Source organism: Anomaloglossus baeobatrachus, chromosome 7 (genome assembly GCF_048569485.1).
Source record: "Anomaloglossus baeobatrachus isolate aAnoBae1 chromosome 7, aAnoBae1.hap1, whole genome shotgun sequence".
NCBI lineage: Eukaryota > Metazoa > Chordata > Amphibia > Anura > Aromobatidae > Anomaloglossus > Anomaloglossus baeobatrachus.
The window spans coordinates 184,847,035-184,872,720 of record NC_134359.1 but is presented as its reverse complement, the minus strand read 5'-3'; the positions used below and the strand labels follow the sequence as shown (position 1 = coordinate 184,872,720).

General features: G+C 43.1%; 1 protein-coding gene across 5 annotated transcripts in view; it reads right to left on the bottom strand.

Annotated features, from left to right (window-relative positions):
• HECW2 (HECT, C2 and WW domain containing E3 ubiquitin protein ligase 2) overlaps window positions 1-25,686 on the bottom strand; it is a 453,200-nt gene that overhangs the window by 68,475 nt on the left and 359,039 nt on the right. For all 5 annotated transcript variants that reach the window (XM_075317832.1, XM_075317831.1, XM_075317833.1 and 2 more), the window contains 4 exons: window positions 23,613-23,709; window positions 16,961-17,044; window positions 9,959-10,068; window positions 8,362-8,482 (listed from right to left, as the gene is read on the bottom strand). In XM_075317832.1, the coding sequence (XP_075173947.1) occupies window positions 8,362-8,482; window positions 9,959-10,068; window positions 16,961-17,044; window positions 23,613-23,709 (412 nt within the window). The remainder of the gene's footprint in view (window positions 1-8,361; window positions 8,483-9,958; window positions 10,069-16,960; window positions 17,045-23,612; window positions 23,710-25,686) is intronic.

The following is a 25,686-nucleotide window of genomic DNA, read 5'->3' as shown; positions in this document are numbered from 1 at the left end:
TTGAATATTTCCCAGAGGGGCATTGCAGCTATAAGTCCCCTTACCTGGCAGCCAGACTGGCTTGCAAAGTCTCCTTAAGGAGAATACTGTTCCCCCGTGGTCCCCACATAGCTTTCTCATGAGCAAGATCAGACACCCCCATACTTTGCACTGACGAGGGGCAAGCACCCCGAAACACCGTGTCTGCAAATTGGGATTCTGATCTGGCTTATATATCCTGAGTCATATTGCAAAGGATTGTTGAAAATCCACTTGTGACTTTTAGGATCGCTACTTTCAATAGGTGGCGCTGTGCTAGAGTTTGTCTCCTTTACTGGAGAGACAATTTGAATATTTCCCAGAGGGGCATTGCAGCTATAAGTCCCCTTACCTGGCAGCCAGACTGGCTTGCAAAGTCTCCTTAAGGAGAATACTGTTCCCCCGTGGTCCCCACATAGCTTTCTCATGAGCAAGATCAGACACCCCCATACTTTGCACTGACGAGGGGCAAGCACCCCGAAACACCGTGTCTGCAAATTGGGATTCTGATCTGGCTTATATATCCTGAGTCATATTGCAAAGGATTGTTGAAAATCCACTTGTGACTTTTAGGATCGCTACTTCCAATAGGTGGCGCTGTGCTAGAGTTTGTCTCCTTTACTGGAGAGACAATTTGAATATTTCCCAGAGGGGCATTGCAGCTATAAGTCCCCTTACCTGGCAGCCAGACTGGCTTGCAAAGTCTCCTTAAGGAGAATAGTGTTCCCCCGTGGTCCCCACATAGCTTTCTCATGAGCAAGATCAGACACCCCCATACTTTGCACTGACGAGGGGCAAGCACCCCGAAACACCGTGTCTGCAAATTGGGATTCTGATCTGGCTTATATATCCTGAGTCATATTGCAAAGGATTGTTGAAAATCCACTTGTGACTTTTAGGATCGCTACTTCCAATAGGTGGCGCTGTGCTAGAGTTTGTCTCCTTTACTGGAGAGACAATTTGAATATTTCCCAGAGGGGCATTGCAGCTATAAGTCCCCTTACCTGGCAGCCAGACTGGCTTGCAAAGTCTCCTTAAGGAGAATAGTGTTCCCCCGTGGTCCCCACATAGCTTTCTCATGAGCAAGATCAGACACCCCCATACTTTGCACTGACGAGGGGCAAGCACCCCGAAACACCGTGTCTGCAAATTGGGATTCTGATCTGGCTTATATATCCTGAGTCATATTGCAAAGGATTGTTGAAAATCCACTTGTGACTTTTAGGATCGCTACTTCCAATAGGTGGCGCTGTGCTAGAGTTTGTCTCCTTTACTGGAGAGACAATTTGAATATTTCCCAGAGGGGCATTGCAGCTATAAGTCCCCTTACCTGGCAGCCAGACTGGCTTGCAAAGTCTCCTTAAGGAGAATACTGTTCCCCCGTGGTCCCCACATAGCTTTCTCATGAGCAAGATCAGACACCCCCATACTTTGCACTGACGAGGGGCAAGCACCCCGAAACACCGTGTCTGCAAATTGGGATTCTGATCTGGCTTATATATCCTGAGTCATATTGCAAAGGATTGTTGAAAATCCACTTGTGACTTTTAGGATCGCTACTTCCAATAGGTGGCGCTGTGCTAGAGTTTGTCTCCTTTACTGGAGAGACAATTTGAATATTTCCCAGAGGGGCATTGCAGCTATAAGTCCCCTTACCTGGCAGCCAGACTGGCTTGCAAAGTCTCCTTAAGGAGAATAGTGTTCCCCCGTGGTCCCCACATAGCTTTCTCATGAGCAAGATCAGACACCCCCATACTTTGCACTGACGAGGGGCAAGCACCCCGAAACACCGTGTCTGCAAATTGGGATTCTGATCTGGCTTATATATCCTGAGTCATATTGCAAAGGATTGTTGAAAATCCACTTGTGACTTTTAGGATCGCTACTTCCAATAGGTGGCGCTGTGCTAGAGTTTGTCTCCTTTACTGGAGAGACAATTTGAATATTTCCCAGAGGGGCATTGCAGCTATAAATCCCCTTACCTGGCAGCCAGACTGGCTTGCAAAGTCTCCTTAAGGAGAATAGTGTTCCCCCGTGGTCCCCACATAGCTTTCTCATGAGCAAGATCAGACACCCCCATACTTTGCACTGACGAGGGGCAAGCACCCCGAAACACCGTGTCTGCAAATTGGGATTCTGATCTGGCTTATATATCCTGAGTCATATTGCAAAGGATTGTTGAAAATCCACTTGTGACTTTTAGGATCGCTACTTCCAATAGGTGGCGCTGTGCTAGAGTTTGTCTCCTTTACTGGAGAGACAATTTGAATATTTCCCAGAGGGGCATTGCAGCTATAAGTCCCCTTACCTGGCAGCCAGACTGGCTTGCAAAGTCTCCTTAAGGAGAATACTGTTCCCCCGTGGTCCCCACATAGCTTTCTCATGAGCAAGATCAGACACCCCCATACTTTGCACTGACGAGGGGCAAGCACCCCGAAACACCGTGTCTGCAAATTGGGATTCTGATCTGGCTTATATATCCTGAGTCATATTGCAAAGGATTGTTGAAAATCCACTTGTGACTTTTAGGATCGCTACTTTCAATAGGTGGCGCTGTGCTAGAGTTTGTCTCCTTTACTGGAGAGACAATTTGAATATTTCCCAGAGGGGCATTGCAGCTATAAGTCCCCTTACCTGGCAGCCAGACTGGCTTGCAAAGTCTCCTTAAGGAGAATACTGTTCCCCCGTGGTCCCCACATAGCTTTCTCATGAGCAAGATCAGACACCCCCATACTTTGCACTGACGAGGGGCAAGCACCCCGAAACACCGTGTCTGCAAATTGGGATTCTGATCTGGCTTATATATCCTGAGTCATATTGCAAAGGATTGTTGAAAATCCACTTGTGACTTTTAGGATCGCTACTTCCAATAGGTGGTGCTGTGCTAGAGTTTGTCTCCTTTACTGGAGAGACAATTTGAATATTTCCCAGAGGGGCATTGCAGCTATAAGTCCCCTTACCTGGCAGCCAGACTGGCTTGCAAAGTCTCCTTAAGGAGAATAGTGTTCCCCCGTGGTCCCCACATAGCTTTCTCATGAGCAAGATCAGACACCCCCATACTTTGCACTGACGAGGGGCAAGCACCCCGAAACACCGTGTCTGCAAATTGGGATTCTGATCTGGCTTATATATCCTGAGTCATATTGCAAAGGATTGTTGAAAATCCACTTGTGACTTTTAGGATCGCTACTTCCAATAGGTGGCGCTGTGCTAGAGTTTGTCTCCTTTACTGGAGAGACAATTTGAATATTTCCCAGAGGGGCATTGCAGCTATAAGTCCCCTTACCTGGCAGCCAGACTGGCTTGCAAAGTCTCCTTAAGGAGAATAGTGTTCCCCCGTGGTCCCCACATAGCTTTCTCATGAGCAAGATCAGACACCCCCATACTTTGCACTGACGAGGGGCAAGCACCCCGAAACACCGTGTCTGCAAATTGGGATTCTGATCTGGCTTATATATCCTGAGTCATATTGCAAAGGATTGTTGAAAATCCACTTGTGACTTTTAGGATCGCTACTTCCAATAGGTGGCGCTGTGCTAGAGTTTGTCTCCTTTACTGGAGAGACAATTTGAATATTTCCCAGAGGGGCATTGCAGCTATAAGTCCCCTTACCTGGCAGCCAGACTGGCTTGCAAAGTCTCCTTAAGGAGAATACTGTTCCCCCGTGGTCCCCACATAGCTTTCTCATGAGCAAGATCAGACACCCCCATACTTTGCACTGACGAGGGGCAAGCACCCCGAAACACCGTGTCTGCAAATTGGGATTCTGATCTGGCTTATATATCCTGAGTCATATTGCAAAGGATTGTTGAAAATCCACTTGTGACTTTTAGGATCGCTACTTCCAATAGGTGGCGCTGTGCTAGAGTTTGTCTCCTTTACTGGAGAGACAATTTGAATATTTCCCAGAGGGGCATTGCAGCTATAAGTCCCCTTACCTGGCAGCCAGACTGGCTTGCAAAGTCTCCTTAAGGAGAATAGTGTTCCCCCGTGGTCCCCACATAGCTTTCTCATGAGCAAGATCAGACACCCCCATACTTTGCACTGACGAGGGGCAAGCACCCCGAAACACCGTGTCTGCAAATTGGGATTCTGATCTGGCTTATATATCCTGAGTCATATTGCAAAGGATTGTTGAAAATCCACTTGTGACTTTTAGGATCGCTACTTCCAATAGGTGGCGCTGTGCTAGAGTTTGTCTCCTTTACTGGAGAGACAATTTGAATATTTCCCAGAGGGGCATTGCAGCTATAAATCCCCTTACCTGGCAGCCAGACTGGCTTGCAAAGTCTCCTTAAGGAGAATAGTGTTCCCCCGTGGTCCCCACATAGCTTTCTCATGAGCAAGATCAGACACCCCCATACTTTGCACTGACGAGGGGCAAGCACCCCGAAACACCGTGTCTGCAAATTGGGATTCTGATCTGGCTTATATATCCTGAGTCATATTGCAAAGGATTGTTGAAAATCCACTTGTGACTTTTAGGATCGCTACTTCCAATAGGTGGCGCTGTGCTAGAGTTTGTCTCCTTTACTGGAGAGACAATTTGAATATTTCCCAGAGGGGCATTGCAGCTATAAGTCCCCTTACCTGGCAGCCAGACTGGCTTGCAAAGTCTCCTTAAGGAGAATACTGTTCCCCCGTGGTCCCCACATAGCTTTCTCATGAGCAAGATCAGACACCCCCATACTTTGCACTGACGAGGGGCAAGCACCCCGAAACACCGTGTCTGCAAATTGGGATTCTGATCTGGCTTATATATCCTGAGTCATATTGCAAAGGATTGTTGAAAATCCACTTGTGACTTTTAGGATCGCTACTTCCAATAGGTGGCGCTGTGCTAGAGTTTGTCTCCTTTACTGGAGAGACAATTTGAATATTTCCCAGAGGGGCATTGCAGCTATAAGTCCCCTTACCTGGCAGCCAGACTGGCTTGCAAAGTCTCCTTAAGGAGAATACTGTTCCCCCGTGGTCCCCACATAGCTTTCTCATGAGCAAGATCAGACACCCCCATACTTTGCACTGACGAGGGGCAAGCACCCCGAAACACCGTGTCTGCAAATTGGGATTCTGATCTGGCTTATATATCCTGAGTCATATTGCAAAGGATTGTTGAAAATCCACTTGTGACTTTTAGGATCGCTACTTCCAATAGGTGGCGCTGTGCTAGAGTTTGTCTCCTTTACTGGAGAGACAATTTGAATATTTCCCAGAGGGGCATTGCAGCTATAAGTCCCCTTACCTGGCAGCCAGACTGGCTTGCAAAGTCTCCTTAAGGAGAATACTGTTCCCCCGTGGTCCCCACATAGCTTTCTCATGAGCAAGATCAGACACCCCCATACTTTGCACTGACGAGGGGCAAGCACCCCGAAACACCGTGTCTGCAAATTGGGATTCTGATCTGGCTTATATATCCTGAGTCATATTGCAAAGGATTGTTGAAAATCCACTTGTGACTTTTAGGATCGCTACTTCCAATAGGTGGCGCTGTGCTAGAGTTTGTCTCCTTTACTGGAGAGACAATTTGAATATTTCCCAGAGGGGCATTGCAGCTATAAGTCCCCTTACCTGGCAGCCAGACTGGCTTGCAAAGTCTCCTTAAGGAGAATACTGTTCCCCCGTGGTCCCCACATAGCTTTCTCATGAGCAAGATCAGACACCCCCATACTTTGCACTGACGAGGGGCAAGCACCCCGAAACACCGTGTCTGCAAATTGGGATTCTGATCTGGCTTATATATCCTGAGTCATATTGCAAAGGATTGTTGAAAATCCACTTGTGACTTTTAGGATCGCTACTTCCAATAGGTGGCGCTGTGCTAGAGTTTGTCTCCTTTACTGGAGAGACAATTTGAATATTTCCCAGAGGGGCATTGCAGCTATAAGTCCCCTTACCTGGCAGCCAGACTGGCTTGCAAAGTCTCCTTAAGGAGAATAGTGTTCCCCCGTGGTCCCCACATAGCTTTCTCATGAGCAAGATCAGACACCCCCATACTTTGCCCTGACGAGGGGCAAGCACCCCGAAACACCGTGTCTGCAAATTGGGATTCTGATCTGGCTTATATATCCTGAGTCATATTGCAAAGGATTGTTGAAAATCCACTTGTGACTTTTAGGATCGCTACTTCCAATAGGTGGCGCTGTGCTAGAGTTTGTCTCCTTTACTGGAGAGACAATTTGAATATTTCCCAGAGGGGCATTGCAGCTATAAGTCCCCTTACCTGGCAGCCAGACTGGCTTGCAAAGTCTCCTTAAGGAGAATAGTGTTCCCCCGTGGTCCCCACATAGCTTTCTCATGAGCAAGATCAGACACCCCCATACTTTGCACTGACGAGGGGCAAGCACCCCGAAACACCGTGTCTGCAAATTGGGATTCTGATCTGGCTTATATATCCTGAGTCATATTGCAAAGGATTGTTGAAAATCCACTTGTGACTTTTAGGATCGCTACTTCCAATAGGTGGCGCTGTGCTAGAGTTTGTCTCCTTTACTGGAGAGACAATTTGAATATTTCCCAGAGGGGCATTGCAGCTATAAGTCCCCTTACCTGGCAGCCAGACTGGCTTGCAAAGTCTCCTTAAGGAGAATAGTGTTTCCCCGTGGTCCCCACATAGCTTTCTCATGAGCAAGATCAGACACCCCCATACTTTGCACTGACGAGGGGCAAGCACCCCGAAACACCGTGTCTGCAAATTGGGATTCTGATCTGGCTTATATATCCTGAGTCATATTGCAAAGGATTGTTGAAAATCCACTTGTGACTTTTAGGATCGCTACTTCCAATAGGTGGCGCTGTGCTAGAGTTTGTCTCCTTTACTGGAGAGACAATTTGAATATTTCCCAGAGGGGCATTGCAGCTATAAGTCCCCTTACCTGGCAGCCAGACTGGCTTGCAAAGTCTCCTTAAGGAGAATAGTGTTCCCCCGTGGTCCCCACATAGCTTTCTCATGAGCAAGATCAGACACCCCCATACTTTGCACTGACGAGGGGCAAGCACCCCGAAACACCGTGTCTGCAAATTGGGATTCTGATCTGGCTTATATATCCTGAGTCATATTGCAAAGGATTGTTGAAAATCCACTTGTGACTTTTAGGATCGCTACTTCCAATAGGTGGCGCTGTGCTAGGGTTTGTCTCCTTTACTGGAGAGACAATTTGAATATTTCCCAGAGGGGCATTGCAGCTATAAGTCCCCTTACCTGGCAGCCAGACTGGCTTGCAAAGTCTCCTTAAGGAGAATAGTGTTCCCCCGTGGTCCCCACATAGCTTTCTCATGAGCAAGATCAGACACCCCCATACTTTGCACTGACGAGGGGCAAGCACCCCGAAACACCGTGTCTGCAAATTGGGATTCTGATCTGGCTTATATATCCTGAGTCATATTGCAAAGGATTGTTGAAAATCCACTTGTGACTTTTAGGATCGCTACTTCCAATAGGTGGCGCTGTGCTAGAGTTTGTCTCCTTTACTGGAGAGACAATTTGTATATATATTTTTGGCATATTTTGTTATATCCCTTCATGTTAATAAGGCTGTCCACTCTAGGCTGTAAAACGTAACTTTTTTTACTTTTTTATGTATTTTTGATTTGATCTCATAAAAATATAATTATTTACATAAGAAAGTGGAGTCTTTTCTTATTTCGGTATATTGACTGACCTCTTATAATTATTGACAGTTCATGACATTATTGCTGTGCCGGATGTCTGTGTCTTTACATGAACACTAGAGTAGTTACCTTTCATTGTAGACTTTCCCATGCAGAGATGACTGCTGAAAAACTGTATCTACAGAACCAGAGATTTTAGCCTTTTAGTCAGGCTCAGTGCCCAGAGTAAAAACGGTAATATTTTATTAGTATTTTTTTTTCCTTTTTATATGATACGTGCTGAGTCTGACATGAGGAAAAAGATACTATTCTGTTTTTAAGAAAAAAAATGTTTATCATCAAAAGTCGAATTGAGTAAGTAATTTTCCGAATACACAGTCACTGGTCAGACCTCAATGGCAGTCTTCTACAGTGGATCATGTCCTGTTCTAAATCTCAGCTTAATGAGTGGGAACCTTGTCTAATTAGTGATAATTGCTGGCTGTCAAGAAGATTAGAATAAACACCTTTTTACACCACACACATAATGAAGTTTCCAGAGAAACTTATTAATGTACTACAGTAGTAAATTAATACCTGAGCACAGATTATCTATTAAAAGCAGATTATATTAACAAATTAACACAGATTGAACTAAACATATACATAAAATACTTGTTCACAATCTACCGAAATCTGTGTAGATTTAGCATGTACTAAAAAAATATTTCTAATAAGAAAATACAAAAATCTCACTTTAATTTTCCAGGACCTTGACCATATCCTTTAGTTTCTAGCTTGCGATAGAAATTTCGTAACTTTGCTTCAAAGTCTCTTTTATAAGGTGCTGGTGCTCTGGCATTGGCACGCTGGGTACCTGGAATTAGATCGCTTACTTTATCCATAATTAATCCATGATTCTCAAAGAGTAGCAGGAAAAAAAAGTACAGTTGTAATTTGGTCCTAAATCTTGGCCTTTACAGAGGATCTGTCAGCAGGATTTGACCTTTAAAATTATTTATATGCACATGTAACTTTTAAAAAAAAAAAAAAATCTAACAATACCGTTACATGGCCAGTCCATTATACTGTTACTGACAAATCAGTGTTTGAATTGATAAGCAAACAACTGTTGTAGATCTGAAACCTCTGTCACTCCAGTTCTATTCCCCACCCAGCACCACCTCCTGCTTCACTGACAGCCTCTACGCTGTGGGACTTGAGGCAGAGCTGTTAGTCAAGCAGGAGGAGGCGGTGCTGGGTGAGGAGTAGAGCTGGAGTGACAGAGGTTTCAGATATATAATAGGCATTTACATATCAATTCAAACGCTGATTTGTCAGTAACAGAATATTGGACTGGCTATATAACGGTATTGCTGGAAAGGGCTACATGCGCATATAAGACTTTGGGGGTGAAATCCTGCTGATAAATTGTTTTAACAGGATAAAATGATAAAGGGGAGGCAGTAATAGGACAACTTTGTCACCTTCAGTCTTGGGATCGGCAATGGTACCAAATGGTACTTTCACTAGATATAAATTGATGGCTTACCTTAGAGATGTCATATGCCATTATTTGAGAGGAAAACCCCTTTAATCTATTGTCCTCTTTTAAAGAGAAACTGAAAACAATGATTTTATAAATTCTTTATGAGGTTATAGAGTAAATATCTACATATCTTTTTTATTCATCTTTTTTCTTTAAAAGGAAGGACTACACACTTTTTTTCTTTAGTCCAGATATTGACTCAGACATTCCATGAGTACAATACTGGTAGCCAGCAAGGAATGTCCTAGTCACCTAGTGACAGCTTTTGCAAGGCGGCAAAGTCACCTCTCCTGGGTATCACATTCTCACCTCTCCTGGGTATCACATACCCACCTCTCCTGGGTATCACATTCCCACCTCTCCTGGGTATCACATACCCACCTCTCCTGGGTATCACATACCCACCTCTCCTGGGTATCACATTCCCACCTCTCCTGGGTATCACATACCCACCTCTCCTGGGTATCACATTCCCACCTCTCCTGAGTATCACATTCCAACCTCTCCTGGGTATCACATACCCATCTCTCCTGGGTATCACATTCTCACCTCTCTGGGTATCACATTGTTTCTAGTGCCTCCACAATACTACACCCTCACATGAACTCATGAAGATCTACAATCTGTTGTGTGTACAAAGGGACAACTATTCAACTTTTTTATTGACTAAGAAAAAAATGCTGCTTCATAACTTCTACATTGATATTTTTTATTTTGGGAATATAATATATAAAACTGCAGGACAACTACTTTCCCTCTTCCTTATTGTATAACACATCACAATATTAATAGAATATACTGTACCAGGCGAATTCTGTGGAGAAGATACTGGGGATCCACGGGGAGACTGGCAATAGCTGGGATGAAGTAAGGCATGTGGTGGAACATAGGACATTATTTCTTCTTCAAAAAGGCTGGTTTAGGGAAAATAAAAATAAAAACTATTTTAAACTATTAAATGTGGTAAATTTTATTGTAGAGAAATCTGAAAAAAATGACATAAAAACTATCCATCATACTTGCATAGAAACAAATGTGCATTTGATCACAGACTTTTAAACACAAGGAGTAAAATCTGCCACATTTCTTCAGCATAAATATCAAAATCTGCACCAAGTCTTGATATTTGTGCTGACTTTTACAACTGCAATGTCCCCTCAGTACAAGAAGTTATAGATAGGGTTTCCTTACACAACATCTATGAATACAACATAGTCCTGAAGGAAGGTAACCTTTCTAGATATGCTGAGAGGTGGTATCTGTGGTCTCTTAAATTTAACCCAACCCTTAAGTCTACGACCTTTGATGTTATTCTCTTGGGGGGTTTCTCTACATATATTAGTTGTTTGAATTTTCTTACTGTTTGTAAATTTTGTCTTATATTTGCAGTATGTTTCTTTGGCATAGTAATAGTTGCTAGGAATCCTGGAGTTGTATATTTTTTTGGTTTTTTTTTGTTGAATTTTACCTTTCAAATTATATCTAAAATGTCAAAATTTGTACAATAAGTAATTTCAATGCTTGCTACACCTCATTTTATGTTTCCCTTTTCCCTGTTATAAATAAACACAGTATACAACTGCAATGTAAGTCTGGAGATTTGAAGCCTTCGAACACTAGTGGCTAGTTGGCTCTAGATTTTCACTGCAGAAACTTTTTGGCAATTCTACCCCTTATGAACATTTCCATAAAGACAGGGACTATTTTTAATCACATTTTTATCAAGAATCCTAAAGAAATAATAAAAAATAAGCCATAACAGGAATTTTCAGCATTTTTGGTATAAGGCTTCAATATAAGCCCTACCCCGAAAATAAACCCTAGTCATGGTTCAATAATTAAGTGTCTATGCAGCTAAACAAATAAAAGAATACTGCAGAACACTTCATTATAGAAAGCAGACACCCCCAAAAGAGAGAAGAAAGAAGACAAAAGACCCCGCCATCATACTCACCAGATGAAGAACAGGAAGACCTGCAGTGGAACTCACATTCACACACATCACATCGAACACCCACATACATCAGATCACACACCCACACACACATCAGATCGCACACCCACACTATCAGATTGTACACACATTAAATCTCACCCCCACACACATCAGATCGAGCACACAATCTGATAATATACACAATCACACATCAGATCGTGCATACACACACACTTACCAAATCCAGCGGTACCCATTGCTTCTGACCTGGGACGTAGTGCGGTGGATTGCATTGAGGACCTGTGGTGGAACACATCGATGCATTCCACCGCAGGTCCTTGCGCTCCACTACACTGCATCCCATCTATCCATGCTGACCTCAAGCAAACGGTATTGCCGATGTGGTGAGTGAGTGTGTGTGTGCGATCTGATCTGTGATTGTGTGTGTGACCTGATGTGTGTGTGTGCGATCTGATGTATGTGACTGTTGGCCAGAAGCAGTGCAGGACCGCTGTGGAGCATACCTGCTGGGAGCATCCCCGAAGATCGCAGGAGGACCTTGGAGATACGCAGCAGACGTCCGGGGTCTGGTAAGTATGATTCTCCTGGGAAGGGGGGTCTGCTTTTTTTTGTGGCGAGAGGGGGTAAATTTACCCCCAACCGTGTTTCCCCAAAAATAAGACCTACCTGAAAATAAGCCCTAGCGCTTTTTTGGGGCAAAAGAAAGTGTAAGACAGTGTCTTATTTTTCGAAAAAATATGGGTAGTATATCAACAACTATACTAATAGCATTAAAGGAGTTTTCCCGACACAAAACACACTGTTGCCTGTGCACACGTGGTTTTGTCACCTTTTTTTTTTGCACAGATTTGTCACAAAACCTTAAGGATTTCCTGATGAAAGCAAAGTCAATGAGAACCCTGAAGTCTCATGGAGACGTTGCTTATTTTTGACCTGAAGATTTGGTGCAAATATAAATTTGCAGCACATAGATACATAGTTACTTAGGTTGAAAAAAGGCCTAGGTCCATCTAGTTCAACCTTCCTCCACCAGTTCTGCATTTGGTCATTAAGTCATTTATAACCAACAATGTTTTGTGCACTGAGGAAATCATCCAGCCCTTTTTTAAAAGCTGTTATAGTATCTTCCATTACTACCTCAATTCTTTCAGTGTTTTTGCTGCAGAATTCCTCCATATGGCCACATGAACACCTTGAGTATTTGGTCATTTTATTACCTCAGCATTTGTAAGAAAAACATAGAAGAGGGTAGAAAATGCAGGCGTGGTGATGTTCGTCTACTATACTTTTCCTTTGATTGTTGCAGTCCTGGTTTTGGCTTACACATACTGAAGTGAAAAACTCACCAAATGCTGAATGTGTACACGTGGCCTACTAAGTGGGGAAAAAATCTGCCAAAACACACACAAAAATCCCAGCAAAAACACACATATTTTACACTGCATTATTTCTGCTAAGAGATTTAGAAATGTTGCAGAAATTTCTGCACCAAATACTTAATGTGCGCACATACCCTTCCAAAGAGCTTTTACTTCCTAACAGTCCTCCCACTTCAGGACATTCTCCTGATGTCAGTAATATTACATTTGCTGATACTGCAGGATTAGTGTAATGTAAGGGGGCAGTCATGTAATCTAACCTAATTTAGGACTCTGAAACACAGTTAGAAGGCGGGGTAGAGGGAAGAGTGTCAAGGAGGCTAGGCCTGATCTGAGCACCTCAACAAGTTTGCTAAGTTGCCAAATGAGGTGGTGTTAGTACAGGAGTAGCACTACTGCAGCAAGACACAACTTCTGAAAGCTTGAAGAGTGTCTGCTCCAGTAAGTGGGGAAATGGGAGGGCAGGCCAGACAGGTACTGGTAGTGGGCGACCGCATTATTAAATAAACAGAACAAAGACAGGTATCCCCGAATAGTGTGTTGTCATCATGGCACTTGAGTTCAGCGCATTGCAGGCGAGATGACAGAATATTGGGAGGGGCTGGTGAGGCTCAAGCGGTCATTGTACACATTGGCAGCAAATACAAAGTCAGAGGTAGGTAGAAGGTCCTTAAGGATGATTTTTGAGAATTAGGCCAAAAGCTTAAGACAAGGAGAGGCGGAGGGAGATTAGGGGGATAAATGGCTCAGGAATTGGAGCAGAAAGACAACTTTTGGGTTCCTGAAGAACTGGACTGACTTCTCTGTTGGCCACAGACTCTACGTTAGGGATGGGCTGCACCTCAATGGAGAGGAGCGCAATAAATTACAAATAGGGAGCTTTAGAGAATTAAAGTAAGTGTCACGCTGGTATGTTTCCAGCGAAACTCGTCCTCATTTAAACGGACGTTTTTTCTTTTAATATCTGAGGGGTTAATGCTTCTTTTGCAAGTTTGCTTGGAGGCATTCCCTAAGGTGCTATAAGTTACCAATTAGGCTAGGCATTTAAAAGGTCCCAGCATCCTTCACACAGTGCTGGTTATTTTCTCTCCTCAGTTTAGTTGTGTGTGGTCGTACCTTTTCCCAGTTCTAGTAGCCTTCTGCAGACAAGGAGTAGTTTGCAGAAGCGATTGTAGTTTTTGTTATTTTTATTTTATTTTTGGTGTTGTCCCCTGGAGGCGTCCCGCTGAACAGGTAGACCAGGGTCCGGGTGGGAGTCAAGGACAGGTCAGAGGGTCACGCCTCGCTACATTCAAGCGTACCCGTGGCTTAAGGGCAAGTCAGGGAACTCTAGCGTACAGGGTAAGAGTAGTCCCCTGTCCCTGGGTAGCAGCCTTACTTGTGACAGCAAGAGGCTAGTGAGAAGGAATTAAATATTTATAGAAAAAAATAGATTGTGTAAAAAGCAAATCAAGGTAGTAATGACTGAGACAGGGAGGCTCATTGCCAAAGAAAGTAAAAATAATTACAACTTTTTCTTCAACTAAACAAACAGTAAGAGAATAAAAATGATGGTGTTGGCCCCCTCAAAAATATTCTGGGTGAAATGGTGCCTTTTTCTCTATAGTATTTAACCAAAAAAATAACATGACAAATGGCATGATCAGAGATATTAGAAATTCTCCAATAAATGTCACCTGTTTAACTCAGCAAAAAGTACGGAGCCGCCTCAAATCACTAAAGAAGACAAATCACTGGGCCTAGATGGCATACACCCCAGAGTGCTGAAGCTATTAAACACTGTGGTAGACAAACTATTATTTCTAATATTCAAGGATTCCATAATAACAGGGTCTATACCAAAGGACTTGCACACAGCAAATGTGGTGCCAATATTCAAAAAGGGGACAAAATCTTAACCTGGAAATTATAGTCCAGTAAATTTAACCTCTATTGTGGGGAAAATCATTGAGGGTTTTCTAAGAGTAAGAATGGTCTCATAACCCAACGTCAACATAATTCTATGAGGGACTGGTTCTGTCAAACTAGCCTGATCAGTTTCTATTAAAAGGTAAGTTCCAGACTTGACTAGGGTAATACCTTGAATGTTGTCTATCTGGACTTGTCAAGGTGTTTAATACAGTGCACAAAAAAGACTGGTACATAAAATGAGAGTAATGGGACTAGTGGAAAAATGTGTAACAGGAAAAACAACTGGCTCAGCGACAGGAAATAAAGAGTGGTTATTAAAGAAACACACTCAAGTTAGGTCAAGGTTAAGAGTTGGGTACCACAGGGATCAGTATTGGGCCCTCTTTTTAACATATTTATTAACCCCTTCACGACCTATGACATACTGGTACACCATAGGTTATGGACTTCCATTTGATACAGGCTTGTGCATGAAGCTATTCATTTTTCAGATCTACTAACTCGTACTGACCTGGGGAATTAAATTGGCAGGTCAGTTTTACCATATAGCAAACATTGTAATTTAAAAAACAAAACAAAAAAGCATTGCGGCAAAATAAATGGTGTCATTCAAAAGTATAACTCTTCCCGCAAAAAACAAAGCTTCATACGGCTATATTGGTGGAAAAATAAAAAAGGTAAGGCTCTTGGGAGAAAGGCAAGAAAAGCTAAAACAAAAAACAGATGATTTGTGAAGGGGTTTATGAATTTGCAGAGGACTGTCAGAAACCGGCTCCCAGTCTTTCACGTTCAGTTTCCCTCACTCCCGATCACATGACTCCAATGCCCGCCCATAAACTTAAAGTGACAGGGTCCTGCAAAATAACGCATGCGTTTGCATGCGTTTTTTTGCTGTAAAAGCAGGATCCGCTTTTGCAGCAAAAAAACGTTCATGACGCATGTTAAAAAAACATAGTGTGAAAGCAGCCTTAAAGCCATGGAACATTTGTTTCCAGGACCCTGTGCCTTCTCCCCAGCCTCCTAATGAACCTTTAGATTGGAAGGGGAAACACGTTGAGGCAAGACAAAGTTGAGAGACCTGCATCGATACAAGGAAGTAATTAATTGCTTTATTAGCCTTTTTTGTGACTGGTTGATATTTGTTGTGCCAAGGATATAAGTTTATCAGTACTCTTTCCCCTCTGACCGGGTTGGGTGCAAGTGCTATGGTAGTGGTAAATTATATCAATTTATCTCATTACCCAGTTTTTGATAGTCCTGTCTCTGTGGTGACTTTTCTACAGGACTCTTGCAGGGTGAGTGCTGTAGCCTTTGTATGCATTCTCCTTTTGATTTTATGGCACCAATTCCAGTCAATGCGATTATATTTTGTTTTGGCTTTTGAATGACATATTGAGTTTATTCTATACCAGCAGAGACAAGAAAAGGGCAAGCCGACGTGGAACGGGGGTGCCCAAAAACGTAGGGTGTCATACCCTTCGTGGCTAGGCAGGGTCAAACTCCCTAGGGTATCCTGGGGTACCCCTTAACCTGTATATATCTGTCCCTGACACTTTGAGTCTCTATGCTGGGTGTGTATTGTCACATTTTTAATTATATACTAACCTACTACATATTGGGATAGTATTAGCAAGTAAATTATAAAGTTTCTACATTTCTTATACTCCTTTAAAATTACTTAGTTACTAACAAACTATTAAATTTATACAATACAAAATATATTTAATAAATATGTAACATAATGAAAAGTGTAATCTTTCATTATATGTAATACTATGTATTCCATATTCAGGAAATTCAAAAGAAGTCTAGTTTTTGAGAATTTTGGGTGCAATGAAAAATAACTTTCATTAAGGCTGGGTTCACAGGACTGTATTTTCTAAATTCTCACAGTGGAGAATAAGGTTTCTCCATTTTGACAATCCATGAAAATTGCACCATACTTGGATGCCATCTGAGTGCGGTCCGATTTTTTTTTACGGACCCATAGACTTAAATGCACGGCCTCACTGACTAAATGGTCAAAGTGCGATCTGATTTTTTTGATGCATAGCACTTGGACCGAAAATACGGTCATCTGCATCATCTGTGTATGTATTAAACACCCCCAAAATCCCTTATTGTTGAATATTGAGCTTCCTGACGATATTTTGTAGAAGGCAAAGTATAGTAAAGTATAGTATAGTATAGCGTAGAAAGCATAGTATTCAGATTTGCCGCCGCCCGACCACCGTGCGGAGCTGCCGCCCAATCTACGCCCCACCTACTGTCTCCTCCCCATAATCCTATAGAATGTAAGCTCGCAAGGGTAGGGCCCTCTTCCCTCTGTACTAGTCTGTCTACTGTAACTTGTATATGTATTCTGTATGTAACCCCTTCTCATGTACAGCACCATGGAATCAATGGTGCTCTATAAATAAATATTAATAATAATAATTTGGCATTAAAATAAATGGCACAATCTATAAAATGTTAACCAACTCTAGAATAAATTAAATAAATGACATTGAAAAATGCAATAACAACTAAACAAAAATCATTGTAAAATGGAAACATTACCTTAGTAGAATAACAAGATCTGCATCACCGGAGAGACGGACTAATCCTGAGGGTCCTTCTGCTCGAATAAACTGTATCTTTTCCCTGAATTAAAAATAAGCTTGACATTAATGTTACATTATAACATATTTTAATAGTAAGAAAACTTTTAATTTATTTATCATCAACATATTCTATGGCATTTTAAAGTTCAGGAGGCACATGTACAGTCTGCATAAAGTATCTGGTTAACTGCAAAATATAAGAATCAGGTTCTGCCTACTTGACACTCTCCACAAGGAGAAACTTTACATCTTAGATCCTGTCAGAGGCAGTGACAGGATCAATGACCTCACCTGAGTTCACTGAGGTCCCCTGAGGTCAAGTAACCTGCGGTCACAGGTGGAAGACTGTGGAAACCTCCAGCTGTGGCTAACCTGAGTGACATCACCGCTCATCACTGCTCAGTCTCTGCCTGAATTTACAGTGTGCGGTCATCTACCATAATCGAGCTCTGTGATTCAGATGTAAGCAGAGCTGAATTCGCCATGGGACCTCGTGTAGATTACGTCGGACCTGCAGGGGTGTTTTGGGGGTTAAAGTGGTGAAAGGTGTTCTTTGGATTTTATTTCAAATAAAAGATTTTTGTGTTTATTTCTTTTCCCTTAGATATTAATGACAGGGGGGGTCTCATAGACGCCTCCCATCTAGAGATAAACCTGTTCGATAAAGGCTCGCCAAACTCAGTTTTGGTACGAGCCTGGGCTTGTTCGTTTAGGCCCTGCATACACGAGCATTACATTTAAAACTCAGCATTCGGTTCGGTTTTCCCACGAACACCGCGATTCCAAAATTACATTTGGAATCCGGCACAAAGGAGTAGGAGCAAGTACTTCACACTCACCGATTCACCGGGACAGCTGTCACACTGCTACCGTGCAGCTGTACGCTGCTCTCGCGGCCTCTCCTTCACTTCCTGTGCCGCTCGCTCATCACATATGCACAGTTTTCCCTGCTTTCCCCGCCCACCAGCTGGCCTGGTGTCTGTGATTGGTTGCGGTCAGACGTGCCCCAGCCTGCCTGCACTCGGGGTCTGCCTGCAACAAATCACAGGCCCGGTCTGTGAGTCAGTAGTATCATGGTATAAAAATAAATGAATAAAACAATTGGCGTAGGGTCCCCCCATATTCTGATACCCAGCACAGATGAAGTGCATGGTTACAAGGTGCAGCTCCCAGCCCTGAGCTCACCTTGGTTGTGTATCAAAATAAAAGGAACCGCATGCGTTTTTTTTTAACTATTTAAATAAATAATTAAAAAAACGACGTGCGGTCCCCCCAATTTTGATACTTAGCCATGATAAAGCCCGACAGCTGGGGCTGGTATTCTCAGTCTAGGGAGGCCTATGGTTATTAGGCCCCAGCCTAAAAATAGTAACCGGTAGCTACCAAAGATTGTCACATCCATTAGATCTTCTATTAAGTCTTCTATGAGACCCCCCATCACTAATTCTATAAGTAAAAAGAAATACACAACCACAGAGAAAATTCTTTTATTTGGAATAAAATACAAAACCACCCTCTTTCACCACTTTATTAATCCCAAAACAGGTTCGATGTAATCCATACAAGGCCCAATGACGGTCTTGGCTCTGCTACATCCGAGCCTGGAGAGACCGAAAACATGTCCGATCTCTCCAAGCTCTGGGAAACACTGACAAGAAGGACCTGGCTGGCAGCAGTGACGTCACTCAGTTCATCGGAGGTCATATCCGGGTTCCCACGATATGACCTCTGGTGACCTGAAGCACTCTGGCTTAAAGTGCTTTAACAGTGACAGCATGGAGGTCTGGGCTGCCCCGCACGGCATTGTCAGTGTTGAAAGGCTGGCGGGGGAGTGGGACACGGCACCGCACATTAACAGTGGCAGTGTCGGCAAGGGGCCAGCCGCCATCAGCGCGGGGTTTGCTTATCTCTACTCCCATCTTGGGCTTAGTGGCAGCTATGAGATGACATTAACTCTTTATTACCCCGATTGCCAAGGGCAATCGGGAAGAGCCGGGTAAAGTTCCGGGATTATCACATCTAATGGATGCAACAGTCCTGGGCGGCTGCAGGCTGCTATTTTTATGCTGTGGAGCCCAATAAGAATGGTTCTCCCCAGCCTGAGAATACAAGCCCACAGTCTGGCTTTATGATGGCTGGGTATCAAAATTGGGGGGGACCGCAAGCTGTTTTTAAAATTATTTATTTAAATTATTAAAAAAAAAAGACGCATGCGGTTCCTCCTATTTCGATACACAGGCAAGATAAGTGCACTTGGGGCTGCAGCTTGTAGCCGTATGCTTTATCTGTGCTGGGTATCATATTATGGGGGGACCCTACCTAATTTCATTTTTTTATTTCTTTGTTTTTCTGTACCATATAGATCCGCCCACCGGTGACTATGATTGTAAACGCCAGACATGCGTTCACTCAATGTGGAGGCAAGTCTGACAGCAACAAATCACACATGGCAGTGCGCGGGTGAAGCAGTGAATATGCATGAACCTAATGAGCGGCCCCGGAAGAAGAATGAGAAGCTGCGGGAGCGTACAGCCACGCCAGTGACTCTGTAAGTATGAGCGTTTGCTCCAGATACCAAGGAGCAATCCGCCTCTGACCCCGAGTCAGCGGGGGATTGATTTGCGAGTCCTCCCATCACTATTGAGAAACGCAGGGATAAAAGGCAAAAAGAATGCATTTACTGCAGTTTATTTGTCACAAGTTTATGACAAATAAACTGCAGACAAATAAACCGCAATGTGCGCATAGCAAATCTGAATTTTCATAGACTTTGCTGGTAAGTCAAAAGTCAGAACTTTCTGACAACGAAACTGCACCAAAAAACGCGACAAAAATGTATGTAGTCTAAATTTGTTGGATTTTCTGTTACTGGTTGCAAGTCGCAGTAGACTCACTTTCCATTGCACGTGACTTGTATGCAATTTGGCAGTTTTTCTAATACAGCAAAATCAGAGCTCTAAAATAATTGCAGACAACAATGTTTCTAGTTACACAAATTGTCTGAGAAAAGCTGGTGCATGACATATTGTGGTCTAGCCCCAGCCTTCAGAAGGATAGAAGGCCTGCTGAAAATATGTATTGTAAAGGGAACTTATCACCAGGTTTTCCCCCCTATAAAGTAATGCCACCACCTTTACCACCTCTTTGACAGCAGTACACAGTCTGTCTATGAGCCCCCAGCCCCCTCTGCATAGCCCAAAAAATATATTTTATAATCCCCATGGTCCGAAGATCCGGAAGTAAAGCCGGCACATGCGCATTACAGTACGCTCTGCCCACAGCATGCAGAGTGAAGTACACCTCTGCATGAGTGAGATTGAGGGTGTGGTGTAGATGACGTACGACGTGTTATGTGAAGCAAACAGGAGGATGGGGAGTGTGGGGGAGAAAGGAGGTGCCAAGCAAGACCACCGCCAATGGAACCAGATTGTGCCATATCAAGGGATTATAAAAGGTAATTTTTGGAGTATACAGAGGGTGTTGAGGGGTTATAGACAAGATGCTAAACTACTGTGAAAGAAGTATTAAACATGGTGACTTTAGTTTATATTGGAAAAATCTGGTGACAAAGTCCCATTAAGAGAATACGCTGAAATTAGTGCTTTAGCCTATGACAACAGTCTGGCTATGTGGGTATATAGAGATCTCTTATTTATATAGCTGCCTGTGAGCAGCTCCTTATGGGTTACTGCATGTATGTATATTTACTACTGTGCGGATAATTGTTCAACTGTAATCCCTTTTATATAAACTAAAATGTTATCATCTTACCATGTATCCATATAGATATAGTTTATTTGATCAATTGTGCTATTTATGTGCCCTTTTGATTTATAAACAGCGTTCCTTTAAATAAGTATTTATATCTGCCATTACCTGTGCCCTTATCTAATATGGTGACAGATTGCCCTGACATCAGTGCGCGCTCTGCATATTGGAGGCTGTCTCCCTCCTCTGGCTGGCGTCCAATGAAGGAGGCGATTAGCGCGCATGCGCATCGCTTTTTCCGGGATGCTGGCTGGGGCGGGTGACGCGGCTTCCGCCTGGCGGTGTGCGCCGTAAGTGACCACAGGTGGGCTTCAGGGTTTAAATAGATGACCACCTCACTGCTCCAGCACCTCCTGACAAAGCGAGTGTGAAACATGCGTCGAGGTTCTGGGCAGTGTGGTCTTTGGTCAGTATTTTCTGATATTCATACCCAGGTTACAGCATTACCAATGTATATCAGCCCCCTAATGGAGGATTTATGTGTCATGGCTGCAATTGAATCTCCTTATAGTGGCATTGAGTGGTGTGGTTTTTCTATATGAACTAGTGAGGTTATAAAACCCCAAGTATACTGTGATTCATGGACACTTTATAATGCACTGGCGCTTTAACTGGGGTTTTGGGAGTCATGTATATGAACACTGTACCAATACAACTGTTTCATGAAATACATTGCTAAAGTTTGAGTATATTGCACTGACACTTTATATTGCACTGACACTTTAACCTGTGATTGGATGTGTATATACATATACTCTATTATAGATACCGGTAAGATTTTTTGGTATCCCTAAAAAATTATTTGTATTGAACTGAACAGTTTCTCTTGACTTCAATATACTAACCACACTGCACCAACTTTGTCTTGTGTGTTTTTATGGAGTTTGTTTTAATCATGTGTGTTCCTTAGCATTAATAAAATCTCTGTATAAACCTTTTTTGATAATCATGCAAATAAACTAATAAAAATCTTTAATATTTATGGGTTGTGATGTATGCATTGACTTTAGTTATGCAAACTCAATATATGCAAAAGATGTAGTTTGGCAAGTTTTGCTTTTTCTATGGTGATTTACCGTATTTTTTGGACCATAAGACGCACTTTTTTTCCCCCAAATGTTGGGGGAAAGTTGGGGGTGCGTCTTATGGTCTGACTATAGGGCTGCGGCCGAGAATGAGGGTGCTGCGGGTCATCGGGGGCACAAGCAGGCTGTAGCAGCGCCTGCTCGTGACCACGTGGGCCCGCTAATTACATATGCACGCCTATCCTCCCGCCCATTTCTCAGTGCAGAAGCCGGCGCTGACAGGTGGGCGGGAGGACGAGCGGGGACGAGCGGGGACGCGTGCATAGCAAAGAGCCGGCCGCATGATCACCCCTGGCAATTACAGCCTGCAGTGATCATGTGCGGCTGTATTCACTGCTCCCCGCGCGTCATCATCAGCGCGGGGTGCAGTGAATCAGTGCACTCACCCGTCCCGTGTGTGGAGCCGTCCCCCTGCAGCACGCGATGTCTTCCTGTCTGTGCCGGTCAGCTGATCTGTGCTGATCAGCTGATCGGCACAGACAGGAAGACATCGCGATGCAGCAGGGGAACGGCTCAACACACGCAGGTCAGCGGCGCAGAGATGAAGATGATCGGTGCTGGAGGGAGTGAGGAAAAGGTGAGTATAAACGTTTATTTTTTTCTCTGTGCTATAGGATACAGGCCATATACCAGGATGGTATATGAGCACGATGGGGGCATATAGCAGGATGGGAGTATATGAGCAGGCAGGATGGGGGTATATGAACAGGATGGGAGTATATGAGCAGGATGGATGGGGGAATATGAGCAGGATGGATGGGGGGTATACCAATAGGATGGGGGTATATCAATAGGATCGGGGTATATGAACTGGATGGGGTATATGAACAGGATGGGAGTATATGAGCAGGATGGGGGAATGTGAGAAGGATGCTGGTATATGAGCAGGATAGGGGTATATGAGCAGGATGGGGGTATATGAGCAGGATGGGGGTTTATAGCAGGATCATATACAAGGCAGGAGGATCATTACCAGGATGGGGTACCTTAGTAGAGAATTTGGGGACATTACCCCCAGAACAGTGTCAGCAGCAGATCCTCGCCCCATATCAGTGTGTCATGACCACATTTTTTGCTTAAAGTTTTATTTTCCCATTTTCCTCCTCTAAAACCAGGGTGCGTCTTATAGTCCGGTGCATCTTATAGTCCGAAAAATACGGTAATTATTGACCTCCATTTCCTTCTTTGGCTTAAGGCCCCGACACACACAACGAGACCACTAACGAGATCGCTAATGAGATCGTTGCTGCGTCAGCATTTTCGTGACGCAGTAGCGATCTCGTTATGTGTGACACCTACCAGCGATCAGGCCCCTGCTGTAAGATCGCTAGTCGTTGCTGAATAGTTGGGACCATTTTCTTCAAAGGCGATGTCCTGCTGGGCAGGATGCATCGCTGTGTTTGATGCCTACCAACGACCTCCTAACACAGTCCCAACGCCCGTCGAGATTGTTATGCAGGTCTCTGATCGTTACTGCATCGTCGGTAAGATCTGACTGTGTGATATCTCACCAGCGACCTTCCAGCTACTTACCAGCGACTTCCAGCGACTGATCCCTATCAGGTCACATTGCTTTCGGGATCGCTGGTAAGTCGTTAAATGTGATGGGGGCTTTAGTCTGCTGATGGAACATAGTGTGTCCACTAAAGCAGAATGGTTGTGTTGTCAATGGCTGATGTGAAATGGATATGCCATAGTTGTCTAAAATGAAAGACCGCCTTTAACTGTAATTAAAAAGGTAAACCCATTTCCTACCTGAGTGCATGGTTTCGGCAGAGCTCATGCTGACGCTCCTGTAGAATTTCAAAGATGTTTGGTTGACGCAAAAATGCAACAATTTTCTCATTGTAACCTATAGAAGTCAGACGTGAAAGAGAGATGTTTGGTTATAATGATTTACTTATTAATATAAGTCCTATATGTATAAATGAGAAAATATATGAGGTGTGAGGGTCATCACTGACTCCACCTCATATTTATCTCATGGCTATGATCATGTTCACAGCTTCCAGCATAGACGCTGCTGAAGGCAAGATGTCTGCCCTCTTTATATATACACACATTACCAAGTGTGAGCTCTCCAATCATTTTATCACAAAGGAGGTAATTTATCTTTTCACCCACATAAAAAATTATGTACAAAAAAGAGTAAAAGATTATGACAAGTGTTATATCTGCTCAATAATTTGCAACTTTATAATTTTGTTCCCACTTCTCCTCTGGACAGTGCTCAGCAGAATGGGCGACAAGTTGACCATAATACCAAGCAGGAGCTGGTGACTAGTGATGCAATGCAAATTTATACCATCCTATTGCTGGCGCTGATTTGTCATGCCCAAGTTCATTAGGAAGTATCCCTCCTAACTCCTTTGCGGATATATTATGTAAAATTCTGTGGTCATGACGGGTGTATGGAATAAGTTCGGAAACTGAGCCTGCACCATATCCACACTGTTCATGAATAGCATTGCTTCTTCAAAAGACCAGATCGTTATACAAACCGTCCACACTATAGCTTGTATACATGTATTCATTAGATTATGAAAAAAGAATGGCAACAATTTATGCCATGTCTTGTAACATTTCTTTTAGGTATAATTTTGCTTCTGGAGACTCTAAGGAACTTTCAAATATGATGAATGGCAAAAAATAAATATCTCTATAAATAAGTACTTACATGTTGTCAACTCATTACATACAGTATATCAGTTTGATTAATCTGGTAAAACAGCCCTATGATAAATCGTTGATTTATGTTTAGACATAATATATGTTTTTTACATAAGTATTTATTTTACTTGCATTTATAATGTACTTTAGTCTCTTTTTTTCATAATGGACTACAAATCACTGGAACAAAAAAAGGAAATGCAAGTGACATGATAAAAATCATTGGTCAAAACGTTAAATACACAAACTGAAAGGGTTATTCCTAGACTCAAAAGTTATTACCAGCTGTAAGGTCCTCAGCAATCCAAACACCAGGGCTTTGAATCTGGGGAATCTGCAATGCCCTACATTGGGTCTCACTCAGACATAAGTGTTGTACATACGTGCTCTACCCATGTATCTCATAAATAAAAATCATCAGCCCCATTATAATTCAGGAAGCTGATGATTTTATATATATATATATATATATATATATATATATACACAGTACAGACCAAAAGTTTGGACACACCTTCTCATTCAAAGAGTTTTCTTTATTTTCATGACTCTGAAAATTGTAGATTCACATTGAAGGCATCAAAACTATGAATTAACACATGTGGAATGAAATACTTAACAAAAAATTGTGAAACAACTGAAAATATGTCTTATATTCTAGGTTCTTCAAAGTAGCAACATTTTGCTTTGATTACTGCTTTGCATACTCTTGGCATTCTCTTGATGAGCTTCAAGAGGTAGTCACCGGAAATGGTCTTCCAACAATCTTGAAGGAGTTCACAGAGATGCTTAGCACTTGTTGGTCCTTTTGCCTTCACTCTGCGGTCCAGCTCACCCCAAACCATCTCGATTGGGTTCAGGTCTGGTGACTATGGAGGCCAGGTCATCTGCGCAGCACCCCATCACTCTGCTTCTTAGTCAAATAGCCCTTACACAGCCTAGAGGTGTGTTTGGGATCATTGTCCTGTTGAAAAATAAATGATGGTCCAACTAAACGCAAACCGGATGGAATACCATGCCGCTGCAAGATGCTGTGGTAGCCATTCTGGTTCAGTATGCCTTCTATTTTGAATAAATCCCCAGCAGTGTCACCAGCAAAGCACCCCCACACCATCACATCTCCTCCTCCCTGCTTCACGGTGGGAACCAAACATGTAGC